At 41.3% G+C, this 16,505-nt stretch overlaps 1 protein-coding gene across 8 annotated transcripts in view; it reads right to left on the bottom strand.

Annotated features, from left to right (window-relative positions):
• Window positions 1–16,505, bottom strand: part of dgkh (diacylglycerol kinase, eta) — an 81,301-nt gene that overhangs the window by 39,924 nt on the left and 24,872 nt on the right. For 6 of the 8 annotated variants that reach the window (XM_086051478.1, XM_086051470.1, XM_086051473.1 and 3 more), the window contains 3 exons: window positions 14,069–14,149; window positions 2,218–2,322; window positions 428–560 (listed from right to left, as the gene is read on the bottom strand). In XM_086051478.1, the coding sequence (XP_085907604.1) occupies window positions 428–560; window positions 2,218–2,322; window positions 14,069–14,149 (319 nt within the window). Of the gene's footprint in view, window positions 1–427; window positions 561–2,217; window positions 2,341–14,068; window positions 14,150–16,505 lie in introns of those variants that run through there. The other 2 variants (XM_086051476.1, XM_086051477.1) reach the window with 2 other exon arrangements.

Raw genomic sequence — 16,505 nt, 5'->3', positions numbered from 1 at the left:
AGGCACATGTCGAAGGCCCAGCATGGCGCATAGAGATGAACCAAATTTACAAATAGGCGCAACAAGGCCTGTACCTGGATGAAAATCAGGATACGCCAGCAATTCCGCATGCGCCATCTACGAAAAAAGAGCCCTAAATGTACAGGGCAAAATATAACCCCTCTCAACATGATAAAATTGAGTTGTATAATACCGCAAACTACAACCACAATAATAAACATATTGTTAGGTTACAACCAACGATGAGCATTTTTTTAATCTTTGCAAATTAAGAATTTACTATGCAAGCCTGTTAGTGGTTTTCATCAGATTGGGAATGTGTGCCTATTGAAGTGTCAGATTTTTATTGTTCACATTAACACATCCATTGTGTATTTTTTGTCACATCCTTGACAGTAAATGTGTGTTTTGGCATGTGTTTACATACCTTCGCAGGAGAGGCCGTGAGACGTGACCCCAGACAAGCTATCTTTGCAGACGTTGCAAAAGGTGGGCCGTGCGTGCGAGCAGGCGTACCAGTTGTGCATCCCTGAGAAATGTTCCACATTAAACTGAGCCGTCTGGCAAAGGAGAGGTTAGAATAGGTTGGCGGCACCGGGATAGCGGGTACAAACAAACAATAAGGCAAGCACAGTGCACATCATTGTCCTTGCAATACAAGCCTATCTGTAGGAACACAGGGTGGGCATCCATCATCAATTAATTCATTGTTAAGAATTTTGTCAATAATATGCAATTTGATGTCTTCAAGTAACTCAGGCGTGATGGATTTCACTACAGGGTCGAAACCAGCAGAGATGCTGTTGATTCAATCGCAACTAATTTGCTGTGTAAAATAAAACAACATGACATCAGATGAGGGAAGCTGAGCTGTATCTCCGTGGTGCATAACTCATTACTCTGCTCAGTACGACACTAGTATGGAAACAGGACTTCAGAAAATACAATAATTGATTAATTGACTGTTAATTTTACACATACTGTTGGCAATCATGAACGTGCAGTCAAATCCTTAATGTTCAATAATAATTAATTCATTACAATAGAAATGTAATTGTGGCAAAACTGCAGCTTTAAAAAAGTGATAAGGGGCTAAAATGATTTCCCCATGATTATATTTTGCTAAACTAGACTCAGATGTCAACATAAATCTTTTATTAAACTCAAATACTGTAATACCATTAAATTGAACAACTCAGAATACATGCCCCACAAAAAAATGCTCAAATCTGGTCCCTAAAGTGTTGCATTAGTTAGAAGTGTTTAAAAAATAAAGACACTTTTGGAGGAAATTTGCCATTTTGCATTGACAGCATTCCATCGACAGCGAGTAAAGTAGTGTCTCACTAAATCATTTGGCCATTAGACGAGTTTGTCCGTTAAATAATAACAAATGCATAATACAGCCCACTGGGCATTCACCAATAGTATGATACAGTTTATGCGTCAGCTTTATTAGGTATTCATTTAACAACATGGAATTTTAGATGCATTGGCTGTATGAACGTGCATAACTTCTTCAGTATAAAGTCTAAAGCACAGTTACAAACACAATTTGAACGAGCCAAATGAAACTGCAAGGAAAACCTTGCATGCAAAAAAAATCGTCTGGGTGTCGCTATGCTAGTCAAAAATAAAAAAAAATGGACAGCTGTTCAGCAAGAGCATTTTCTACTGGGCGTCAGCATGTAAACATGGTTTGTGGGCGTCGTGCTCGCCAATATTGTATTCACTTGAAACTTGCTTTGATGCACACAGGCGCAAATAACCGCTGCTGACATCTTGTTGAGCGTGTGCACTGCCGTCGTGTGCGCCTGCATGTGTGTTACCCCCTGTGAGAGCTCTGGGGGTGCAGCTGCATTGCAGTGCAAAAAACAGAGTTGGCAGGATGAAGGAGGCCCTTATATAAGATTTCCCTCTAAAATCACAGGCGCTTTTACATGTGACTGTCAACACTTTTCCTTAACAATTTAAAATACAAAAACAGCCTCACCAACAGTGTCCTACATTGAGGATTAAAAGTTATTGTAAGTTGTAAAACATGTCATATTAAAGTCAACACGCACACAATTACATCTGTGTGCTTTTGTGTCATGCTGCTGCTCTGGGACTCCTCATTGTGTGTTACTAAAAGATCCGAGTCTGTGGTAGAGTTCTCCCTACTTTAAAAGCCCTATGGATAGAATGTATACATTCTCCTTAGATGTCTATCCTTACCTCGTAATGCTCTCTGGACTGGACGGACTTGAGCGAGCTGATCCAGTCCTCCATCTCTTTCCGGTTCTCGGCACAGAGAATGAGCCTACGGAAAGGGGTGATCACCTGGAAGAGAAGAGGAGGAGGAGGAGATTGAGGAGACGGATGCTTCCCTCTCCGCCGGTGCGACTGAGAGGAGAGAGCGTTGGTCTCTGTCTTAAAGGCAGGGAAAAAGATGAGACGCCCCCTCCTCCCTCTATCCAATCCACCTTACCATCTCCCTTCTCTCTATCTCTCTCTCTCTCTCCCTCCCTCATTAACGATTGTTCTTTCATCCGCTAACACCTTCTTGAGTTTGCTCCAGCACCCCCCCCCTCTCCCTTTCTCCTTGCTCTTAGCGCTTCACACCGCTCTCAGCTAGATATGTGCTGACAGGCGAAGAAACGCAGTAAAGGCTAAGAGCTTCCATCCACCCCCTTGTGTGTCTGTGTGTGTGTTTAAAGTCTCCCCGACAGATACGCTACACAACCTCTCAGCTCTACAACACTTATCAATGCGCTCCCTCATCCCGTCACACTCTTAATCTTCTCACTGTGACTTAACGCAATCATTTCCAAAAACACATGGCACAAACGAAAAAAAGAAAGACACATGAAATAACTAAATCCATGGTAAAAGACCACTAATAAACACGAAACTTCAATTTCGTCTCGATTACAAATTCACTGTTGCAGATGACCACAGTAAGCTCCTCATACTTCCTTCCAATTAGCCACAGTTACTCTATCTAATATTACGACAAACCCCAATCCCAATGGAGTTGGGACATTGTAGAACATTTGCAAATCTTTTCTAACTATATTCAACTGAATACACTACAAAGAAAATATATTTAATGTTCAAACTGATGAGTGTTGTTGTTTTTTTTTTGTAAATATTTTCTCATAAACGCCATCTACTTCTCTGGGCCCAAGCTCATTTGAGAGGGACTGGCACAAAGTGAAAAAGTGTGCTGTGGTCTGACGAGTCCACATTGTTTTTGCAAATCATGGACAACGTGTCCTCCGGGCCAAAGAGGAAAAGGACCATCCAGATTGTTATCAGCGGAAAGTTCAAAAGCTAGCATCTGTGATGGTATGGGGGTGTGTTTGTGCCCATGGCATGGTAACTTGCACAATGCACATCTGTGAAGGCACTATTAATGCTGAAAGGTACATACAGGTTTTATGGCAAAATATTTTGGACTTTCAAGCAATGTCTTTTTCAGGGACATCCCTGTTTATTAAGACACATTCTGCATGTGTTACAACAGTGTATTGTCATAGTAAAAGACAGTGAGTACTAGGCTGGCCTGCTACCTGTCACCCAGTGAAAAAGATTTTTTTTAAATTTACTCCAAGTGCTGTTTAAACACAAAATAATACACAAAAATATTAGCCGGAAAAAAAGAAAGAAGCCAGGATAAACCAATAATCTGGACTGCGTATGGATGTTTATCCTGGAATTCTAATTAGACAAGTAGATGGCACAGTGGGGCGGCAGAGTAGTTGCTCAAACTAGTGAGTAAGTTGCTGACTTATTAACCTTTTTTTGCCTTTACCTTTGGACCATAAATTACAAAACCAACATACAAATTAAAGGGAACATAAACCATTTTGACCATGCTGTCATCTCCAGTACTCAAGTTATTAACGCACACGTAGATTTTCAATAAAGAAACTGTGGCACCAAACAAAAACTTGTAGTTGTAGTGATGAAAGCACAATTGGAGTGTATAGCTCTACCCAGTAGGTTAGCAAACTACAGTTTCTTCAAATCGTCACTCTTCAATGCAAATTTGTCAAACATGAAGAAGGAGAAACATTTTTTGGCCAATGTTGATACCTTCATTACTGTTATGAAAATGTGAAAAGACCCCTTTGATTTTGAATCATACCAGACACAAGAGGGTGGTTAACACACTCTCATTCCTTTATTGTACAGTGAATGAAAGCCAACGGCCATTTGATTAAATTATTTCAACTATTGAGAAAAACTAGCAAGGATTAAAGGGTATTTCGCACAAGACTGTCAAGAAAGTTGGACAAGGTGTATTTGTCAAGGGTTGCTGTGTTTTACAACAAGGACACTACAAATTTTTATTGATTGATGATGACACAACATGAGTGAAGCATAAAATAGATCAAGTCAGTCAGATCATTGCACTTTTGCTATCTCTAATTTATCAGATACTCTTGCAAAATAGTCTTCACACTAATGAACTCAAATCTAAGCAAACACCCATTTGATTTTAAAGGGCATATTACCTCTACAATGTACACTGATTGAGGAATCTGAGGTCAAACGTCAACCTTTTTTCGGCAATGGGTTAAAAAAGAAACGCTATTGATTTTGAATGGTACCCAACAAAAGCGACTCCAAAAAGATGGGGTCAGATGACACAACAGTACACTTCATCCGTTTAATCACCATTAGCCAACCATGCTACAAATGTCCCCCTGAACGTGCCTGCTTCTGCGCTGATTAATAAGCGTCACCACCGTCAGAAAAAACAGCCCCTCATCAATCACCTTAATCACGATTGCAATCATTTTGTCCAAGGAGCTCTAATCAATATCCACTTACATCTAAAAACAACCTGTATGTGCTTGTGTGTATGCATTTGTGTTTGTGTGTGTGTGTGTGTGTGTGATCATTGCCTTTTCATTGCCCTCCAAGCTAACCGTGTTCGCATTTTCCCTCGTTTATTGTGTAAGTGGAGACGACGACTTGCAAATTACAGAAAGTGCATGTTTATTTGTATGTGTTTGCCCACCAATCAGCCGATTTCACAGTGTTCGACTATTTAAACAATTTAGTGAAAAAGTGAAAACATTTACCGCTAGACCGTCAATAAAATCCTTATGGTCGAAATATTAGTCTGGATGAATTTGCATTAGTCTGGATGAATGTGCAAACATTTCCGCAGAAACATCTTCACCATACCTCATTCTCTCCTGTCCTGAAGCTATAATGAGCAGGTGTCTGAATTGGTTTGTCCACATATTTAAAGTGCATATGTGGCATTCATGATTTTGCATGGTCCAACACGAGTCAAGTCAAGTCAAATTCATTTAAATAGCTATTAATCACAGAAACGTCTCAAAGGGCTTCACATGCCCACAGTTTTGACAAATATTAACGACTATCCAAAATAACAATCAGTCAGACACAATTTGGAGTGGAGTTCCTCAGGGAAATGTTTTTAATACATTCGTTTTCTATAGAAGTTGAACCCTTCTTTTCTCTGTATTAAGAACATTAAGTATAGATTGAAATATTGATACATGAGTGCCAGTGACTTCAAACGCCACAAATCCTCTACTGCACAGATTTCAAAATCAAGGCCCTGGGGCCAGATTTGGAAATAAATGAATAAATGAAATACGGCACCATATTTTCCGGACTATAAGCCGCTACTTTTTTCCTAGGTTTTGAACCATGTGTCTTATATAAAGATGCAGCTAGTCTGTGGATTTGTCTTCCACCGCTAGGGGCGGTCTAACAGGAATTACAATACAATACAATACATTTGCCATTAACAGGATGTGACTGCAGGTGGAGGAGTTCAACAGGCGAGGGCGCTATGCACTAAGTTATGAATTAGGTGGTATGCGGAAGTGCAGCAATAAAAAGTGGACGTTAACTGACAACTGAAGAGGCAGCGGGCAGTGAAATGAAGATAAGTACTGCTTATTTTCTCTTGGTAATGTTCTGTTTTAGTCAGCAAAGTTGTTGCCGTGATAAAAGGCACGGTTAGGAAAGAATATTTTCAGGTACATATATCTACATTTACTGTACAGTTCAAAATCGTTCTGCAAACGGAGTAAATATAAAATTTTTCAACATACAGTGGTACCTCTACTTACGAACGTCTCCTCATACGAAATTTTCAAGTTACGAAACGCCTCAACAGGAACATATTGCCTCTTGTTACGAAAGAAATTTCAGGATACGAAAGGTAAAAATACAGTATGGGCTGCTACTCGCAGCTCCAGAGTTTACTGAACGCAACATACTCATGGCTGCTCTGCCATTGGCTATTACCTAGAATCTTCCTGGCATCCCATTGGCTAAGAGGCACTCTACCGTGTGTGTCTATGCGTGTAGATAAACAGGTAGATAGATATATATGTGATAGATATGTCTATACAGCGTCCTCGTCATTCGCCCCTCGGGCCATGAGGTGTTCCGATAGTTTTACGTGAATTAGAAACGAGGAAAAGAAAAAAGGAGATTTTTTTTTTTTTGTCTATACAAACAAAGCAAGAGATAATAGAAAAGTATGAAAAGGTGCTGAGTTTGGTTGATCCCGCCAAAGAATATGACCGTAATGTATCGACAGTCACCATGTTATTAAATCAGTTCTTTACAAAACGCCAGGCAAAACCACTTCTGAGAGAGAACATGAGCCAAAGAGGGCAAAAAGTGATGAGGGCAGCAATTAAAAAGTAAACCACCATCATTTTTATTATTTACTCCAATCTTATTTTTTTACATTATGCACAACTCTCATTTATTGTGCAATAATCTAATTGTAACATGTATTTGTTACATGTTTTGATGCTTTTTTATGCTATATAAAACATTTATGTCTGAATGTTGGGGGGCTTGAAACGGATTAGGGCACTTACATGGAAAACGCGTCTCTGCTTACAAAATGTTCTACTTAAGAAATTTCTTCCAGAACCAATTAATTTCATAAGTAGAGGTACCACTGTAGATAGGTGCGGCTTATATATGTTTTTTTCATATATATATTTTTTTTAATAGAGTGGCCAAGGCTTATATAAAGGGACTTATAGTCCGGAAAATACGGTAATACTATTTGGACAGTTTTTACTGGCCTCTGATTTCAAAAGTAGTGATACATCAATTTGTTGTGTACAGTATACAGTATTTCATATGAGGTGATCATAAACTGTATTTATTTGGATTCACAGTCATAACGGCCCTATGAAGGAAACCATTAACTACATGGCCTCGACAAAAATGAGTTTGACGCCCCTGCTCTACTGGATGAAAGAACAAAATAGCCACACACTCAAAAATCTTTGAGAAATTCTTCACAAAAGCTACTGTAGTTGCAAAAGGAGGACTCTACATTCAACTCTACATTTTCGTCACTTTTTATTCCCTGTCCCCATACATATCGTGTTCTGTTGTGATGCTTACTGTTAGGCAAAGGCATGTGTTATGTCATTGAATGTGTGTGTATGTGTCCTCTTGTCCCTGCTGGTGTTGGGTTTAAGCGCCGGTGATTGGTTGCCGGGGAAAACAAGAACAGCCGTTTCCCAAATTGGCTGCAGGCATCCCTCAAACGTGGAGAACCTCCCTTGATGACTGACCTTCACGACTGTGTGTGTGCATGTGTGCGTGTGTGTATGCGTGTTTGTGTCTGTGTGAGAATGTGATGAGAAGCCTCATTACTCTCGACGGCGAGAAACTACACAACAGTGATGCACGTGCACAAGCCTTAAGGTGCATTTCAGTGATTTCAAGAGCGTGACGGGAGCAGCCCAAGCTGATCCAATCAGAACGAGTGAGTCGGCGAGAGGAGGCGGATCTTCCATGCCGAGTTTGTGATGGGGATTCAGGTTTGGAGGGTTGGGAGGGGGCTTGAGCCCTCCTTCTCACATGGACTGCAAGGTGCTTCGTCTCTGCGCCGCAGCAACGCTGCTTCATCAAGTATTCACACCTCATCCTCTTTCTCTATGGCTGTTCATTGGGCGCTCATTTACATATATAGCGACTAGAATCCTCTTAAATTTTGGAATATCATGTACAGTATATCATGGAGCGATTCCATATATATATATATATATATATATATATATATATATATATATATATATATATATATATATATATATATATATATATATATATATATATATATATTTTTTTTTTTTTTTTGCCTTGCTCAAAGGAAATGTGACTGTGTTGCTGAAGGAAACTGGCCGGTGTCTGAAGTTTGAATTCGAGCCCCGGCCTTCCTGTGTAAAGTTTGCATGTTGACCCCGTGATAGTGTGAGTTTCCTCCATCTATTCACAATCTAATAGCATGCATGTTAGCGTAACTGAAGACTCTAAATTGTTTTTAGGTGTGAGTGTGAGTGTGAATGGTCGTCTTTGTTTGTCTATAAATATGTGCCCATTGGCGACCAATCCAGAGTGTACCCAGCCGATTGCCGAAGACAGCTGGGATATGCTCTAGATAAGCAGTACAGAAAATGCATGTACTGTATGTATGTTATGTATGTGAATAAACAGATCAATGTATACATTGTGTGTGTAGGTAAATGGACAGACAGAAGTTTACATTACTTGTACTTATACTATATGATTGAGCAGAATGTGCAGAAAGACGAATAAGCAATGTGTCATGTCTCCAAGTGCCTACTTCACAGCGCAGATATGCTTTGGCCATGTCCAGACTCAAGTGCGCAACTAGCACAGCGCATTTGAAGGGATGAAAGAAGCTGCTATGATTGATCAGGATTGATCACTCCCACAGGGCGCAGCACTCCCTCTCACAGGTCCGGCAGCCATCTGTGAAATGAGCGACTTTGGGTCTAACCCTAAGCCTAAAGAGCAATGATGTGTCCTTTTGTCGCACAAGCATGGTCCGCACAGCCAATATTTCGTTTATACGAAATCAAGAGTACTTGCAGTTCACAAGTCATTCATTAGTTATTGACTCCTGCATGCTGCAGTGAAGTCAGTTGTGCAAATCACCATGTTGTTAAACCCAAACAATGTTCCCTCTAATTTTCCATGTGTCTGAGCACACCAGCACACGGCGGCCAAACCAGTATCATGCCTGTGCAAAACATGCGATCATAACAAGTTACATGATGTAGGTACATTACAAAACATTCATACCACCTATATATCAACATAGAACATATGATTGAATACACCTTAATATCAAAATTGAATATTTCATTGTGTGTGTGTGTGTGTGTGTGGTGCGCGACAGCGTCACCGTGTGCGCTGAGAGGGTGAGAGCAGCCTGCAATTGCTCACGCGCGCAGCTTATAGCGAGCATTGAACCCCAAACATTTTTTTCAAGAATATGTTCTATGCAGGCCCACGAGTTGGAACACGGCATTCTGATTAATATTGTTTGTGGAATATGAGTTAAGCAGCAAAATCCACCCGTTTTTAGCCATCTCAGGGGCAGCCATTTTGTCACTTCTGTCGACTAAAAGTGGCATCACAGTTGCTCAGGTCTCAGAAAACAACCAATCATGACTCAACTGCAGAAAACAGGTGAGCTGTGATTTGTTGTTACCTGAGCCCTGAGCAACTGTGATGTCATTTTCAGTCGATAGAAGTGACAAAATGGCCGCCCCCTGAGATGGCTAAAAACGTGTGGATTAACTCTTATTCCACAAACGCAATATTATTCAGAATGCCTTGTTTCAACTAGTGGGCCTGCATAGAACATATTCTGGAAAAAAACGTTTGGGATGACTTCCCCTTTAATGCCCTCCATTCGAAAGTCTCAAGGGAATAAACATTCCACTAATGCCTTGGTTAAAAATGTAGCTCTGACTATGCAGCAGCAACACATGCAGCACACATGCGCTTCAGCCTCGACATCTTCATGGCACCTTACAGCCATCACATGGATTCAGGCAGCACCCACCTGCACAGCGGGCGCCGGCCCTCGTCATTCAGGAACGATGGACGGATGGACGGCCTACAAACAGAAAATCTTTCTCGGCCCACTCTGTTCAACTCTTCTCGTAATGAAGTCTAGCACCCACCGCCGCCCCTGCCTGTCGGCTAGCGTGACTCTCGATGCACGTGTATTCGACCCCTGCTCGGCACGCCGCGTTGCCTTCCACAATGCAGGCAGCCACCGAGCATCACTGCAGGATTTCCCCCACTCTTCGTCTTTCCCTCACCGCGCCTTTGCCAGTTCTCCCTCAGTCGTAGCCCCCACCGATCACATTTTATGTCCTCAGACTGGAAATTGCTTTCTGTTCTATTTTGGGCTTGCTCCTTTATCATTACCATCAACATTGCCCCCACCCCTGCCACTCACTTCAACTCCCACCCTTCTTAATGAGACCCTGATGCTCAGCGTCCATCTCCATACTCTTTGGCACGCAGGCATTTTTATTAAGCCTGCTGCGCACACACATTTGAAAAAACACTCACACGTGTCGCAGCTACAGTTAATCTCATTTACGGATACAGCTGACGACAGGTCATTCCCATGCAGGCATTTCAAGGAGTATGAAGTTAAAAATAGCAGCACGCTCTCCTCTGGGCACTGTTCTCCTCACGACAACCCCCCCTTACTCCACTCTTCCTTTCTTAATATAGCATCACCCGGGATGAGTGAAGCCATTTTTAGAAGCCAACATTTTTTTGGTCCTCCATGCTGATATTTCAGGTTTGTTACATCACACACAGTGTTTGCTTCCAGGAAATGTCAGCTGTGTTTCCCCAAGTGAAGATGCCAAAAATAATCAAAATGTCATCTAAAAATATGCCGGAAATATTCAAGCTCTTCTAGAGTATGAATATTTATCTTACCAACCCTAAAGAACCATCTGCATCATGAAGTTGAAATCGATGACATTCATCATACTGAACAAATATCGTGTTGAGCAGAGCAGGGCATCGCCTAACTGTCACAGACTTTAAAAGAGCCACGTGGTCCCAGTAGGCCCCTCATCGGTGACAGTGTGTGACGTGAAGAACGTAATCTTCGCGTCACACGCCGGCGCCGCACGAGCAGACACGCCACCAAACAAAGAAAACATATCAAACAAAAACAACAGACACACACACATGCACAGCGTGGTGATCGGTGAAATAAAAACAATATGGGGCACATGTCATTGTGTCTGTGGGACCGCAAGGTACACAACACTGTTTTATTTTGTATTTTTTCCTCACTCTGCCATGTGTCAAGGACCTGGCACCTGCGTGTGAAATGGTACAGGGTAAGTCCGTTCTCAAGGCCGTTTGGCTGACTCGGACCGACAAGGACCTCATGGGTCGTTTAAATATGCAGACGGGAACTCGATGCCCAGGTCTGGTGTTGAGTAATCGGTCATTTAGTTAGGCTTTGGGTACAAAAATATGGAAGGAAAATTTTCAAGATGCTGAGTTTTTCTCTACAGAAGATATTATTTAAAATATCAAGAAATGCCTTTAGTTTAATTAAAACACTTTATACAGCATCTAATTTTCTTTAGTCAAGAGTAGAACTGTACCAAGGCTGTTCAATTCTTACTTAAACGCCCAAAATGTGTTCACCTTCAAATATGTGCATATGACTAACAGCCTTTGAAAATTATAAAAATGTTGCTGTGTACGAAAACATTTAAAAAGACATTCTGCATGTTCACTGTAATTTTCTGGGTTTGTCCAGAACACCCCAAAATTCAGTTAAGCAGCCCTATTTTCGTACCCAGTGCAATTCTAGGAGAAAGCACAGTTTAACTGAGCATGGGTGGCATTTTCTTTTTTGGGGTATTTTCGTAGGCTGGTGTGGTTAGAAAGGGGCGTGTGCACCTTTGTGGGAGTGAACACAACCCAGTTTGCTAACCGGCCAATGAAAACGGCATCTCTCATTCCCTTTAAAGTCAGTGCAGGAAAGTCGCACTGTCTTTGACACGGATGAAGAAGAAATAGACTCGTTGGAGTCCATGCAGAAGACCGAAGTCCACAAGGTACGGGTATAAGGAAATGCAAACAGACCTCCATGTTTGGGTGATGTATAGTTGGGCACAGTGACCACAGATCACCACTGTGAAGTGAATGACATAAATATCAAGTGTTTTATTGACAGTTGAAAGTAACAAGCGGAAATGATGTCCATTTGAGTCATGACGCTGTGTGTCGCCGTACACAGTGGCTTATTCAAATGCCGGAGCAACTCTGTCCGCTCAATCATGTAAACGGGATATTCATAATGTTTCAGAAATCTGTATTTTGATTTTAACCAGAATTTTGACTGCATGTAAATATAGTCATTATGGTGCTGGGGACAAAATGGAGGAGGAGGCACGGGCATCGTAAACCCGAAACGTCGTAGGTCGCGTACGTCGCATATGAGGACTGCCTGTAATTTGATCTGAACGGCAAAAGGGGCAAAAGGGAGTGCTGCGTTTACACACCACACTTGAAATTCCTCTGCATTTGGTGGTTAGCAGACGTTTATGTCAAACCCTGCTAATGGGGCACAGTTGGGCCCTTCTCTGGCTGTTCTTCCTATTGTTAATTTCGCCTCATGTCTTCCAGTAGACCTCAGTGCTCTCCAACATGTGGTGGCACAACATGGTACTACTAAGTCAGACTTGCCCCTATAAAAAATAGTGGCAGGCGGCACACTTCAGACCTGAGCCTTAAAGAAACATCAACCTAAACATATTTTTTTCAAGAATATGTTCCCAGCAGGCCCACTAGTTGAAACACTTTCACATATTTGGGATGAAACCCATCATTACTAAGGGAAGAACCAAACTTGTACTGTATGCAGGTATTCCTACAAACCTCTGTTTCTATATGTTACTGTGTTTAAAGTAGCGGCTGTTCGAAGATTTGCAGCATCAGGATAGGATAGGACCATGGTCATTAGAGTTGGGCATCGTTTGAGTTTGGACGATTCCGGTTCCGATTCTGGTTCTTTGATTCAATTCCCGTTCCTAATGATTCTCGATTCCGATTCTTAACAAAAAAAAAGTTATCTTTGGACAAATCACATGAACTTCTCTCCTCTTCAATTTTATTAACTTTTTACTATTTGTGAACTTTACCATTGATTACTCAAAGGGCTGTTTTTAACCAGTATATTTATTTCAATAAATGTTTTTATATTATTTAGTATTATTTTTCACAAGAGGTTTTATTTTTGAGAAGCTCAAGACAATACAATAATGCAGCTGTTACTGAAAGCATGCTACTGAACACCAATTGATTGGCTAACCTTGGCTTGCTTTAGAAAGAAAATATAAATATGACAAACACAACGCTGCATTTTAAGGGCAAGCAAGGAAAGTCTATCTGATGAAAGCAGGCTATGTATATACTGCAGCTACGTATGATATAAACTAAATATTAGCTAGATATGTGCATTTGTGTGTTGAACTTGTTGGCTCAATGTTGCAATTAGACGTACTTAGCCGATTTTGACTTGATCAGTTCTTGGCTAGGCGTCTGCCGGATGAGCCGGCCAGGCCGGCCCGGGCAGGATCACCGACCCCGTGAAGGCCGACTGCTGCCACCGCGGTGTCCCAGCGGCCGCTGCAGCAATGGAGATCTGTGGGAAGGGCCCGCCAAGAGTCGCCGCCGCCGCTGTCCATGCTTGCCGGCCGGGACGAAGCGAACTAAGGATCTGAGCGCGAGTGGGGGCGAGCTAACGTGCTATTGCTACGCAGCTTCGGTGGCAGGAGCCCGCGGCTGCACGCCGTGCGCTCACACATTTTTTTTTTTTAACCGGTCGTACTTTGTTAGTAGCTCTTCCGTGCGGCTAACTAGGAATCGAAACTTAGCACCGACATTCTAAAATCTGAACGGTTCTGGGAAAACCGGAATGATGGAACCGGTTCCATTCGAGTTTTCAGTGCCCAACTCTAATGGTCATGGATGAACTGGAGTTTACACCATTTGATTTCGGTTGAGAGGCGGGGCACACCTTGGACTTGACTCCAGTCAGTTGCAGCCTACATAATGTACAAGAATTAATTTCTAACCTATTTTAACACTAACTTTGGTACTGAAAATTCTGAAGGTGTGAGATGAAGCTCCCAAATCTGGATTTAATCTCCCACCCAGTGTGTGTGGGGCGCTGAGAAGGTGAACTCACCGTGAAGCTGTTGTTGACATTCTTGGTACTGGACTCAGCAACGCTGGCATCTGACAAATCCACCTCATCGAAGATAAGAGACTGCAGGGAAGGTGGAGACGAGGGTCAGTGTCTACTTTCTTACTCAATGCATTGAATTTAACATTTTTACTGGGATTACTATGGCAACTATGATGAGAGAAATGCCTTATCATGGGTAAAGCAAGGCAGGCTTGGGATGGGATGGGAGTAAAAGCATTTTAGATGTGCACATTGTCAACCAATCTACACAAAAATGGATGGCTCTATTTTGAAGGTGCGATATGGCACCTCTAATGGCAATAGCACCTTCTCAAAGGGTGCCATGTGCGCATATAAAAATAGATGCATTGCAGAACCAAGAGTCTCCGCTGTGGTTTCCAAGCAAAATTAACTGACTTGAGCAACATCCAGTCCAACAGTCAAATAATGCAAGGCTTGCCAAGGCTAGGCAATGTCCTGATTTTTTTTAGACTCAAGGGGAAAAAAAGGACTCTGGTGAAAACTCCTTGAGAGGTTCACTGTGTGACCCATCCCAAACAAAACCATTAACTTTTAGTTGAAAACCATGCATCTAAGATGTGCATGTTTCTGTTTTCTTTTATCCAACAAAACAAACTACAATGGCAAACCTCCATCAAGTCCATCTGACTGGTTTGATAAAAAATCATGACGTCCTGTGCCAAATGATTATTCTAATAATCAATGAATATGTCGATTATGTGTTTGACCAAACGATGAATCAAATAAAATATATATTTTTTTTTAAATCCATCCCATTATTACAAAACGTGACCAGGGTTCCTACAGTTTAAGACAAGCTAAATTCCAAGTTCAAGACTTTTCAACTCCACTTTAAATTAAATGTAAGACCAACTTCCCAAAGTTGTCCGTAAAAGATGTGAATCTGCACTTAAGAGTCCCAACTAAAACATGAGAATCAGTCGGTACTTTTTTTTTTTAAAGAATGTTAATTGATTTTGAGATTTCAGACTATTTACAATCATTAAATCCTACTTATTATGTGTTAATAATTTTAAATACTTTTATAGAAAATAGAAAATGCAAAAACAAATTCATGATTCAGTTACTGCTTTTGTCTCCAGACTTGTCAGAAAACAGGCTAAAATGAACATCATTTTTCTCATGTGTTAATGTGCTCATATCATGTGTTAACAAATGTCTACTTTTGATAAGATAATCAGTATGTTTTCATGGAGGACTGACGAAATTTAGGAATATTGTATTTACTGTTGAGAAGGTGAAATTCTGAGGTTTTGGACCATTTTAAATTAAACATTGTCTCTTAATGCTTATGGATTATCAAAATACTTGTTGATTCATTTGCTAAGTAATTATTTGCCGATTAATTGATATATCATTGCACCTCTTGAAAACATATTCCTTAAGCCGAATCAAAGACAAAATGTTTTTGAGTGATCCTTTCAATGTCATCAATTTATCTTCTAGCCTTGCATGTTTCTAGCTTAATGAAGTTTAATACATTGTAAAAATAATTATTTGTTTATTGAATACAAGAAAAATTACACTTGGGGCCCTATTTTCATACCCAAGTCTAGATGAAGGGCAGTTTAATTGTGCGCTTGGGTGGAGTTCATTTATTTTGCTATTTATGTAGACAGGCCCCGGCCTCCCTGTGTGGAGTTTGCATGTTCTCCCCGTGCCTGCGTGGGTTTTCTCCGGTACTCCAGTTTCCTCCCACGTTCCAAAAACACGCATGGTAAGTTGATAGGACTCTCTAAATTGCCCCTAGGTGTGATTGTGAGTGCGGGTGTTTGTCTCTGTGTGCCCTGCGATTGGTTGGCAACCAATTCAGGGTGTCCCCCGCCTACTGCCTGAAGACAGCTGGGATAGGCTCCAGTACGCCCCGTGACCCTTGTGAGGATAAGCGGTATCGATAATGGATGGATGGATGTAGACAGGCGCAGTTAGAAAGGGGTATTTGCGTCATTGTGGGAGTGAACACAGCCGACTTGCTTCCTGGCCAATGGAAACTGCTGCTCTACTTCCCTTTCAATTCAGTGCAGGAGAGTCCACAATGATTCAGAGGGTTCGAAGCACACTGTTTTTATATATTTATGAATGAAATTCATTGACATCCACACACACATATCAGTGGAGCGCAGAATCTGTTTGCCTGTGCCTCAATCAAATTCACCAAAATGATGTTACACCACAAACCATAACTTAGACCTGCTTCAAGCTGGTCTAAAGTTGTGTCTACTTTCACTCACCAAAAGTTCAGGTGCGCCTGAGACCTACAAAAGAAAGCCTCCTCGGTCTACCGGAACGCCCAGCACGGCACAGCAGTCTGCCTGATCTTAATCTTAATTATTATTCTAGTCTAGTTTAACACTAGACTTGCCCTGGCACAAAAATTAAGATCTGCCAATTTTTT

This window comes from Filicampus tigris, chromosome 14 (genome assembly GCF_054856515.1).
Source record: "Filicampus tigris isolate MCC_2025a chromosome 14, RoL_Ftig_1.0, whole genome shotgun sequence".
Classification (NCBI taxonomy): domain Eukaryota; kingdom Metazoa; phylum Chordata; class Actinopteri; order Syngnathiformes; family Syngnathidae; genus Filicampus; species Filicampus tigris.
This window is presented reverse-complemented; position numbering and strand designations above follow the sequence as displayed.